The 12,396-nt window shown below is 44.0% G+C and overlaps 1 protein-coding gene across 1 annotated transcript in view; it reads right to left on the bottom strand.

Annotated features, from left to right (window-relative positions):
• Positions 1-11,891, bottom strand: part of MOSMO (modulator of smoothened) — a 110,830-nt gene extending 98,939 nt beyond the window's left edge. Inside the window, exon 1 of the mRNA XM_054042000.1 lies at positions 11,618-11,891. Coding sequence (XP_053897975.1) covers positions 11,618-11,723 — 106 coding nt within the window. The 5' untranslated portion in view covers positions 11,724-11,891. The remainder of the gene's footprint in view (positions 1-11,617) is intronic.
• Between the last annotated feature and the right edge of the window lie 505 nt (positions 11,892-12,396).

The following is a 12,396-nucleotide window of genomic DNA, read 5'->3' as shown; positions in this document are numbered from 1 at the left end:
ATACTACCAACAAGTGTCAACTGGAAGAAGGTTGTTTATGATGTGGACATTTTCCACTAAGCACTAGACAGATACCACCAATTCATTTCACAGATACCACTATGCAGCTGTCAGATGGTAATCCACTGATAGTTTAGAATGTGTGCAAATCAGTGAACTCCCAATGCCATTACTGACATTCAAAAACCAGGATTCTCAGCCTCTTGGCAGTGGAGCACTTGGGAAAGAGGATGCCTGCCTCTTTTTCTGTCTCAGAGCTGCAGGGTCATTGCTGGCTGTTTGACGGCTGTCCTCCTTTTCCTCTGCATTTCCCTCCCTCCTCTCCCCTAAATGGAACTACACAATACTCTTCACAGCATCTACAACAAGAGAAAGAGAAAAGTGCAGTGCGTAGGATATTTACCATATTTCCCAAAGAGAAAATTGGACACCCCCAGCTGCTTGCCAGAGGGCCTGCCTTCCCCCAACCCCATGCTGTTGCCTGGTTGCTGGAACCCTGTGGGGGTCCCTCATGCTGGAAAGCTGCTCACTCTCACCCAGCCCTACTTCCCCCCTGCAGGGAAACGGCATCTCCACTTACCCCCTCTGAGCTGCACCCCACTTTAAAAAAAAACCCACAAAAGTGGGCATTTGTCCTGTTTGCTCTTGCCAACTGCTCAGGTCAGCAAGAGCAAACATGACAAATGCCTCCTTTAGGAAAAAAGTCGGGAGGGCCAGGACAGGGCTTAAAAAAGGGACTGTCCTGGCCAAAACAGGACGTATGGTCATCCTAGCTGTGCACCACCAGTATGGGCAGGGATTGTTCAGCAACAGCAAGTGGAGCAGCACTGTATAGAGAGTAAACAAGGCAAGAAAGCTTGGGGAGGGAGAACAGAGTGATTGAGGAGAGGGAAACACTGGAAAAAGAAAACTATGAAACAAAATGGGAAGAGAAGTAGCCCGTCATCTTCATGATGTGCGTCACAAAGCTAGACTCCTTGTATTTGCTGTCTATAAACATGCTCGTTCATACCTTTTGGCTGTCAGTGACTAATGTTACTATTATTAACTAAAACTATTTGAAATGCCAAGCACTAGGACAGCCCAGCATTGATAATGCAGCATTCATGCATCTGCAGGAAAAGATGTTGGTGCTGGGGTTCAAGCCCTAAAGTGAGCACTATTCAACTGGACTAATATTTAAAATGTAAATGATTATAAATCATTTACACTAAGAGGCTGTCATCAAGAAAAGATTCGGTGTAAAGAGAAATGAGGAAGTGTATCTAGCTCTCTTTTCTTTCTCACAGAAATTGTACAGTACTTTTATTTTTCTGTAAATACTTGCCTAACTCATCATACACAAAGCTTTGCCGGTCCAACTTCTGCTTTCATATTCCTTCTCCCAAAAGCATGTATTCATGGTGTGATGTGACACCCCATATTCTTCATAGAAATGTTGTTAGGATATGAATATGGCATAACATGTTTTATGCAAGATGGGTCATGTGAGATATAATTGGAAAGGTTATGATTTACTAAATGTATATTTTCCGTATCTAAAGTTAGGAATATTGACTATGTAACAATTACAACTGTGCGTATACTTGGGAAACACCTACCAGACAGCAGACCATCAGCCTTGATGGGCCATTAGGAAGAAACAATAAGACTTTGAAGATACTAATCTCTCTCCTTCCTGAGAAGCGTCCTGGGATGTTACTTTGACACTACTAGATCATGTGGTCATGTCACATGGTACTAAACACCATCTTGGACTTCTAGTGATTTTCCACTAAAAGGAGGGGGAGATCAAGACTGGGAAACAAAAGGTTGCCACCTTATGTAAATTCTACTTAAGGCTGGGGAGTAAGTTGATCTTGGTTCACTCTTCACTGTATCCCCACCCAAGATGACAGCTGGAAAGATCTGAGAAACAAAGACAAGGGGGGGGGGAGAGAGAAAGAGTTGAGCCCAGGCTGGAAAAGGTATCTGGTCTGTGAATACGGGGTCTGAAGATTTAAGCTGCAAGCAGGGTAGCTAGCCTTCAAGAATTTCCGCAACTTGCCCAAAAGCAACATTTAGGGTGAGTAATTACTTCTTGACTCCCATCTCTTTAAGATCTTAAGCTTAGTTTGCGTGTTTTGTTTTATTTGCTTAGTAATCTGCTTTGTTCTACTTGCTAATCTCTTATAACAACTTAAAATCTGCCTTTTGTAGTTAATAAACTTGTTTTTGTTTATTATAAAACCCAGTTTGTGCAATTTATAACTGGGGCAAGAAGTTGTGCATATCTTCCTCCACACTGAGGGAGGGGGCAAATTTAAGAGCTTACGTTGTACAGATTTCTCTACAGCACAAAACAATATTTTGGGTGTACTTTCCAGAGAAGGGCTGCACTTGAGTGCTGGGCAATTTCCTAGCGGAGTCTTCCCATAGAGAGCTGTTTGTAGACCCTGCGTGATTCTACAGCTGATGCATCCCTACCTGTGTCTGTGTGCTGCCAGAGGGCCGGATTCAGCAAAACAGGGAGAGGGAGGCCAGGCTAGTGGAGCAGGCAGGCTCAGTGAAACCCCAGTACATCAGGTGGCACCCTGGAAGGGGGGGGTCCAACCTGTCACACATGGCTCCTCTGGTTGGCTATATCCCCATTTTGCTGGTCTCACACACTTGGGAAGGGGGCACACATGGGAAGGGGAATGAAAAGAAGTTTCACTGTCTCTTTATTCTGTTTGTACCGTATCGTGCATGATGGGATCTGGTCCATGAGTACGGCACATCAGCACTATGGAAATACAATAATACTGATGTCATATGTAACTTATCCCACATACCATATTTCTTTTTATTAAAAAAGAATATATATAGAAATCCCTTCAGTGTTATGTCTGTTCTCTAGCACCTCAACTCCACTTGTATTTGACACTAATTCAGATAGGAGCATCTAACCTCTATTCCATTTAGCATTTTGTATTCCACAAATCACCTAAGTCACCTTCTTTGAAGTATCAAGAGATCACCTGCTGCCAGAAAAGAATATCAGGACTCAATGGACAAGTGGTTCCATGTGTTACAGCAAATCCTACATTCTGCCACAGACAAGATAAAATTGGGTCCCATCACTGTGCTCCAAGATCAGAAAAGAAAAAGTTGTAGAGAAAACTAGAATAGTTATCTAGTACCTGTGAAAATGTAGGTCATGCTTAGAAGTTTGACCTACTGATATTTACTTTGGCAAAAATACAAATTGAGTTTATGTAATGCTATTCATATGTGAGTACTGACTGAATATGAAACAGTACAAGTGTTTTTAATAAGCCATAAAAGTCATTAACAGGATTCCATTTTGCACATTACTGATAGTCAGGATGAATTTGATTTAAATCATATTGATTTAAAGTCAGGAAGACTCGATTTAATCATGGATTTCTACATAAAAGTGCATTCTTGTTGGTTGTTATACCCTTAATACATATTCTTCACAACTCAGAGATAGATGTAGGTTTCATTTTTAGAAGGTACAAACTATATGTTTTTAAAGTGATTTATTTTGAAAACTTTTCAGATTAGTTTTACAGCTATATCAGAAAATGAATGATTGTTTGGTTATTTCATTTACCAAAGATAATTGAAGCAGATATTTATAAAGTCATTGGGAGGTGAACTATCTCCAATTCAACACGTTCGTTAATCATTAATATTTGGAGGATTTTCTTGCCATGCTGTATTAGGAGGAGAACATCACCAGACAGACATTTAAATTGTGTTATTTAACTAAAACAACAACGTTATGTATTCTGGATTTTTTTCTTCAACAGCAAACATATAATATTTTAACAAAACAAGCATATGAATTTTTGAATTTAGTTAAACATTCAAGTTTTTTAAAATCACATTCCCACAGCTCCCATTGGCCAGGAACAGTGAACTGCAGCCACTGGGAGCTGCGAGCGGCCGTACCTGTGGACGCTCAAGTAAGCAAAGGGTCTCACGGCCCGCCAGGGGCTTACCCCGAACAAGCCGTGAACCACGTTTGGGAATCCCTGTTTAGACTGAGCACTGAGTCCCATTGGGTAGATAGAAAGATTAACCTAAATATTCCATACAGAAGCCCCTGGAACCCCATAAAATTGGGTCCCTAATTCATGAATTATTGGAACTCGTTTACAAAACTTTTCTTAAACATTACATGAATATATTGTCTCATACTATGGAATTAGAATCCCTATTCCATGATGAGATACCTTTGAGCTATAATGTATTTATCTTTAGATGCTTTTTGAGGGAAAAAACATTTTATCAAAAAAATCCAATTTAAATAAAAAAATCCGATTTAAATTAAAAAACGATTTTTTTTTTAAATCATTGATTTTTATCCACCTTGCTAATAGAGAATCCTAGCTGTATGGCACATATTAAGCAAGAGCTTTACTTTTAATAACTATATATCTAAATGAATCACTTGTTAGAATCAGAAAGGCTCTAATCCGTACCATATTGTATCAATAGTAGCTAGATTCTTCTAAAGTGAAAAATCCACTTATTTGACTGGTGAACAGGAAAATAAAGCAAACTAGTACTTTATGGCACTTTAAAAATAATGCTGGAGTAACAACTCAAGTTACTGGCTTCTAGATATGTGTTCAGTGAAAAATGATGGCCTGATGTCAGATTCTGTAAAACCAACTAGAGTTTGAATAGTTTAACAAAGATGTGGAAATACAGGAACAACATTTTGCACCCTTGTGTGCCAGCAATAAATATATTGCTACTTTAAAAACATGAATTAATACTGTCTCCACTAAAGAGCAAACAGAAAAGGATGATCAGAGCTCTCATACATCCTCTAGCTATGTCAAATAACTAGGCTGAAACAGGTATCTACCTTTAAGACAGTCTGCCTATGTAGAAAACAGTCCTTCCTATATGCCCAAACACCAGAAATTCAAACAAGCAAATAATGAATGCTTTCCATCACATCTATGCCTTACTATTATGATGATGATGATGATGACGACGACTACTACTACAGCGCCCTAAAACAGAGGTGGGAGATCATTGTGCAGCTTCTCCCCCAGACACAGATTCAGCGGTGACCTGCACCCAACCCTGACATGGGTGCGGGGGAAGGAGGAGGGGGGGAGAAATCTGGATGCACAGGGCCTTGTTGGGGGGTTCTGGGTGCAATGGTGATGGGACTCTGCAGGGGGGTCCAGGTGAAGCTGGTTGTGGCTCAGCAGGGGTGTGTGTATCAGGGTATGGGGGACTCAGTGGTGGGGTCCAGATGCTGGGGGAGTGGTGCTCAGTATGGTGGGGATCTGGGTGCAGGTGGCTCATCAGAGTGGTCCAGGTGCAGGGGAAGTGAGGCTTGTCGGGGGGGTTCTGAGTGCGGGGGGGGGGGAGGCTCATCAGGAGGGTCTGGGTACGAGGGGGGTCTGGATGCATGGAGGTTGGGCAGATGGAGGAGCAGCTCCCTGTACAACGATCCTTCCCCCTGCAGCTGAGGAGTGATGGGTGCAGGAAGCATGAGGGGCAGGGGAGGGGAGTTTGCAGAGCTTCTTACAGCCGTGGGAGAAATCTGGGGTGGGTCTGACATAGCCCTGGATGCCATGCAGGGGAAAATGAAGTCCCGTCCTCCCCAGCCCAGCCGGGACTAGCAGCTAAGCCCAGCACAGGGTAGGAGCCACCAGCTGGGTCTTCCCCGGTCCCGCCACCTGCCCCACAGTGATTTACCTCTCTGCTGGCTGCCCTGGGCACCCGAAACATACTGCTGAGGAGGGTCGCATGACCGCTCTTGTGGCTTCCCTTTGCTTCCCTGTCAGAAAGTCATTTTTCTGTGGGAAAGTAAAGATATTTGTGGGGGCCATAAATTCTGCGCTTGCGCAGTGGTGCAAAATTCCTCCAGGTGTAATTATAGTGCTTAAAAAGTACTAGGTGCAGCACTAAGCCCAATAAGTCCTTGATATAATGGGCACCTTAGTTCTTTTTTTCCTTACGCTATCAGTTTAGATGAAATGCTTATTTTGGAATGTTTTATTCTTTTAGTACAAAAAATTATTTTAAAAATAAAGTTTTACATTGTAACAATACATTGTTTTTCATGTTGATACAAATCTATGAAACGTTCTTATTAGGAAAAGAACTAACCACTTTCTTTTAAGATTGTATCTACGCAGCAGCTTCTTTGGCACCACTCGACAAAAGAATCTCAGTCTGTCAAAACGTTACTTGAATGGTCTAGTGCGTTAGAAAAATCCATGCACTCCTAAGGTTTGCCAAACTTTCGCTTAATGAAGACTGTTTTACTTGCACCTCTAAAAGGAGATTTAGAATGGAAATGGCATCTGATCCTTAAGTAATAAACAGTGATATAACTAATATTTAATGACTGCCCAGCAGAACAGTTCAAGTACTGATTTTTACATTATATAGAGATGTGATAAAGCTTGTTTCTTTAACAAGAGTTTTAGTGTACTGTATGCAGCACCTTTATATCCACATGATCTTTGCTTATTTGTGTTTTCAGAATAGTTTGGAAGCAGTGTCTGTTATCCTGTTTCCACAGGAACAGAGAAAGTGAAAACATTTTTAGGTCCTACAGAAAGTGATGAGGTGACAATTTGAGGGAATCTGTGTATGTGCAATTAAGGAACTTGTTTGATATTATGAACTCTGTATACTTAAGCCATTTACCATATTCTTAACTCATGTTCCCTGTCCAAAGTCTGCCTTTGAAAGAGACAGTAACTAAGGGCCTCCTACTAGTGAGCAGACCTGCCCCAGAGAGAACGAGATGGCTAAAGTCTGGTGGAAGCCAGTTTTCTCCAGATTCCATGAAGTGGGCTGGGGTTTGTAGCAGCAAAATTTCTACAGCAGCAGAACAAACGAAGTAGGTGTTAGTAACAGGACTAAGGGCTTATTTACATGCAAGTTACTGCACAAGACAAGGTGTGAATCTTCAGCACACCAGGTTGCCACACAGTAATTTGCCATAAAATTGCTACAGCGCAGTGAAAGTCCCAGAGCATGGCTTGGCATACTACACTCTGAAGTAGTAGCACACTAAGCCACACGCCACCGTAGTCATGTCTATACAGTGAGTTACTGCACAGCAAGCTGGTGTGCTGTAGCATCACACTCTGGCTTGCTGCGCAGCAACTCACCATGCAGACAAGCCCTTATAAACTCAAGGAACTCACAGAGCAAGGAAGAGGAAGAAGGAGAGAGGGGCAGGCTTTCATAGCAGGGGATCCTGTTTAACTGTGAAAGCAGCAGAGGAAGAAGGCAACTGGGTGATTAGGAGGAGAAGTCATGTGCAGGAGGGGGCTGTTCCTAGACTCCTTAGAGCAGTGGTTCTCAACCTTTCCAGACTACTGTACCCCTTTCAGGAGGCTGATTTGTCTTGCTTACTCCCAAGTTTCACCTCACTTAAAAACTACTTGCTTACGAAATCAGACATAATAATTCAAGTGTCAAAGCACACTATTACTGGAAAATTATAATGTTACCATATTACAAAAATAGAGCAATTGGAATATAAATATTGTATTTACATTTCAGTGTCTAGTATATAGAGCAGTATAAAAAAGAAATTTATGAAATTTTAGTTTGTACTGATTTTGCTAGTGCTTTTTATGTAGACTGTGGTAAAACTAGGCAAATATCTAGATGAGTTGATGTACCCCCTGGAAGATCTCTGCATACCCCTGGTTGAGAACCATTGCCTTAGACGAATCTGACCTGAGGCCAAAGAACACCTAAAAGCAGTGAGAAAACTGAGACAAGGAAAGGCATATAGATGTTTTATTGTTTTGCCAAGGTCTATATATCTTTTGTGCTACCTAAAGTAGTATGATTGGGTTTTGGGATCCCTTACAAAGTCTGTGTCTGTTTCCCATCCACCCTGCCCCCTACTACCATGTGTCCCTGAAGAGCACCCACAAGGTTGGAGCTCTGGGAAAGGGTATGCTTAAGCTATTTGGGAGCACTAGTCCTGGAGGCCTAAGCCGGCAGGGCCTTGGGGCTCCATCTCCAGGAAGGGGTAACAGACAGAGCCTGTATCAAGGAAGCATGTCAGAGAAGCAAAAGAAAAAGACAGGGCTGCAGTCTACTCAGATCAAGGAAAGCTTAAGAGCACATGGGTCCAGTGTGATAGGAAACAAACAGAAGCCTGTTGAGCCCTTCCAGGTCTGTGTGATAGAATAACATGAGCAGTGATTTACAAAAAAAAAAAAACACGTATCTACATATTTTAAACATATTCAACTTTATTAGATTTAAAAATCCTTGCACAATGGCTCACTACCTAGAGTTCCGCGTAGTAGCAGAGTTATAACAGAAGACAACTGACCCGCAGACAAGGCATAAGGGAGATAATCACAACTAGCTATAGGAAAAGTGATGTAGTCAGCTAGGAGGTCCTTGCATGCTTAACTCTGGAAGGGGAAAATGCCCTATTGTTTTCCTCAGTGCCATTAGCAAGGGGCAAAAAGTTTCCATAACAATAGACAGGGGTACCTAAAACGCCGCCCCAACTCCCATATTGAATGACTGGGCACTCCTGTGGCTAAACATTAATCAACCCCTAAAAGCTGACTTGTTTCTAATTGCTTTGCTACACCAAAATTAGAAATCTATGAACCACCACTGTTCATTAATAGTCTACATTTCAATGAGTTTATTTAAACCCTCTGGCAGGGCCTAAACATCAAGCAGTGAAGATGTGAAAGTTGTGTGGGGGTAGGGGGGAAATCAAAAGAGAATCTCAGCACAAACTTATAACACAGAAGCTGATAGTAACCTATTCTAAATCCTCTTTTCTTCCAAAAACTGCTGTCCAGCTGTCCCTGCACTATGCATTATGCAGCAACATCTCTGAACCAGCAGCCACCCCTGATCATAGATAGGATGGCAGCAAAGTTCAGCACAGAAGCATTAGATCAGAACATTAATTTAAACAATAATAAATTGGACCAGATAGTATTCAGCCAAGAGTTTTGAAGGAACTCAAATATGAAACTACTAACTGTGTTGTTTTTGTGGTATATAATCTGTCACTTAAATCAGCATCTGTACCAGATGACTGGTGGATAGCTAATGTGTCACTAATCTTTAAAAAAGGCTACAGAGGCAATCTTGTCAATTACAGGCCAGTAAGCCTGACTTCAGTACTAGACAAATTGGTTGAAACTGTAAATGAACACGGTAAGTTGGGAAGAGTCAACACAGCTTTTGTAAGGGGAAATCATGCCTCACCAATGTATCAGAATTATTTGAAGCTGTCAACAAACATGTGGACAGAGGTGATCCAGTGGACATAGTGTATTTGGTCTTTCAGAAAGCCTTTGACAAGGTTCCTCGCCAAAGGCTCTTAAGCAAAGTAAGGACCTTATCCCATGACTGCTCTCATGGATCAGTAACTAGGGAAAAGATACAATAGCTAGGAATAAGTGGTCAGTTTTTATAGTGGATAGAGATAAATAGCAGAATCCCGCAAGAAGCTGTACTGGGACCAGAGCTGTTCAAAGTTATCCATAAATGATCTGGAAAAAAGGGTAAACAGTGAGGTGGGAAAGTTTGCAGACAATACAAAATTACTCAGAATAGTTAAGTCCAAAGCAGACTGCAAAGAGTTACAAACGGATCTCACAAAACTATGTGACTGGGCAAGAAAATGGCAAATGAAATTCATCATTGATAAATGCACAGTAATGCACGTTGGAAAACATAATCCCAATTATACATACAAAATAATGGGGTCTACATTAACTGTTACCACTCAAGAAAGAGATCTTGGAGTCATCATGGATAGTTCTCTGAAAACATCTGATAAATGTGCAGAAGTCAAAAAAGCTAGCAGAATGTTGGGAACCATTAGGAAAAGGATAGATAATAAGACAGAGAATATCATAATGCCTTTATATAAATCCACAATACACCCATAGCTTGACTACTGTATGCAGTTCTGGTTGCCCAATTTCAAAAAAAGATATATTAGAATGGGAAAAAGCAGAGAGAAGTGCAACAAAAATGATTAAGGGTTGGGAACAACTTCCACATAAAGAGAGATTAAAAAGACTGGGACTGTTCAGCTTGGAAAAGAGACAAATGATGGGGGATATGATAGAGGTCTATAAAATCATGAATGGTGTGGAGAAAGTGAATAAGGAAATGTTATTTACCCCTTCACATAAAACATGAACCAGGGGTCACCCAATTAAATTAATAAACAGCAGGATTAAACCAAACATAAGGAAGTACTTCTTCATACAATGCACAGTCAACTTGTGGAACCTGTTGCCATGGGATCTTGTGAAGGCCAAAAGTATAAGTGGGTTCAAAGTGAATTAGATAAGTTCGTGGAGGACTGGTTCATCAATAGCTATTAGCCAAGATGATCAGGGATGCAACCCCATGCTCCGGGTGTCCCTAAATCTGTGACTGCTAGAAGCTGGTACTGGAGGACAGGGTATGAATCTCTCAATACACTGACCTTTTCTGTTCACTCCCTCTGAAGCATCTGGCACAGGCCACTTTTGGAAGACAGAATACTGGGCTTGATGGACCACTGGTCAGAACCAGTATGGCCATTCTTATGTTCTGACTGAGTTGACAGATCAGGCTCCATCTTGCCCCTTATCCCAGGGTTTTCTCAGTGTGAACTTACTGTTATTACTCCAGTCCAATTCAGCCAGGCTGGTATTCTCTGTGACTCCACAACCTGGTCTTGATCCAGTCTGGGCTGGTGAGGCTGAACAATCTGCACTCTCTTATTGTGGACTACCCAGGATTGATCCCACTTCAGATCTCATCACGAGATATTCCAGCACTGATCCAAACCAAACTGGCTTCTTGTCCACATCTCTCACCATTTTTACTCCAATATGGTTGCCTAGCTATGCACACATATTTCCCCCAATACTGATCCAGTTCAAATTGGCCAGGCAGTGCCCTAGAATCTCTCACCTGCAGAGTTTCCTCTCACAGAATAGCTCACCCAATCTATAGATTACTCCCATTGATCCAGACCCGTGTTGGCCAGACTCACCTGCCCCATGTCCCTCGAGCCCTTCTATAGATTTCCACCAGAATATATCCTGTCCCGACCAGCTAGAGTATCAACTTCTCAGCTCAGACTCTGCAGTACCCAAGCCCCTCTCATCTCTGACTCCCCAAAGATTATCTAGTCCAGATTTCGCCAATACTCAGAACTACCATCCTCCTTCACCTGGGAACTCCCCACACATATTCATTTAAGCAGGGTCCCCCCACTCCACCTTGACTGCTCCCTGTGACTTAGTCCCCGTCCCTCAGCTTCCCCATCCGAAGGCTCCTGGTGTCAATTCAGGCTGTGCCCGTCGCCTCCCAGCCATAGGCTCTGTGGTGCTGACCCACTCCCAGTGGCCCTGCGCCCGCTCCCGCCGCATGTTCCCAGTTCCAGCCGAAGTCCCCCAGGCCCCTCACCCACAGACTCCCCAGTAAGGAACGATCCAGCTCCCCCAGCCCCCTTCACCTGCTGCTTACCCAGTCCGGGCCCCCTCACCACCCCCCGGAGCCCTGGCTTTGATCCACTCCGCCCCCGACCGCTGCACCCTGACCCCTCGCTGTTGATCCGCTCCAGGCCCGCTCAGCCTCTCACCCGCGGACTCCCCGGTGTTGATCCAGTCCGGGTTCGCCAGGCTCGCGATGGCGAAGATGTCGGCGGCCAGAAAGAGGCATCCTGAGATGATGGTCAGTTTGTCCATCTCCTCCGGCTCCGGGGGCTCCCGTGTCCAGCCTCCGCCCGGCTCCCACACCGGGCCCGGGCCGGGGACTCCTCACAGCTACGGCTCCATGAGACCTCAACTCCCACCCTCCCTCCGGCAGCAGTACCAAGAACGGGGACCCGCCTTTCCCGACAACACCGGAAGTGAACCCGGGGGTGGGGACAAGGTGCTCCGGAAGTGAAACCCACTCTCCTTCACATTTTCCCCAGACGGGGCAGGGCTTCCGTGAGGGGGCGGAGCCTCCACGGAGACGGGGCGGGGATCCCATGAGACTAGACCAGCCTTCTCTAGGGGGAGGGGCGGAACGGACAGTGTAGTGGGCGTGGCTTTTGAAAATGGGCGGGGCGGGGATCAAGCGAGGGACAGGGCTTCCCCAAGGGGTGGGTAGACATGGAGAGGGGGGACGAGGTGTTTCTAACGGGTATTGGGGCAGGTAGGGGCGGGGCCTTTCTAAGAGGTGCTGTCAGCCCTTAGGAGCGTGGCTGCCTCTCCCTCTCCCCCCCAGTGGTGTAGCACAGGAGGGGCGGGATTATGGGGCTGCAGCAGGGAGAGTCCATTCATGCTGGGGAATGGAGGAGTTTTGGTGTGGGGAGGGCTCTCATTTGGAAGGCGGCTTTCTTAGAAGGGGGCTCGTATTTGGGGAGGGAAGAAT

The sequence above is a fragment of the Malaclemys terrapin genome, chromosome 10, assembly GCF_027887155.1.
Source record: "Malaclemys terrapin pileata isolate rMalTer1 chromosome 10, rMalTer1.hap1, whole genome shotgun sequence".
NCBI lineage: Eukaryota > Metazoa > Chordata > Testudines > Emydidae > Malaclemys > Malaclemys terrapin.
Note: the sequence above shows the minus strand (reverse complement) of the source record. Positions and strands in the feature narration are given on the sequence as shown.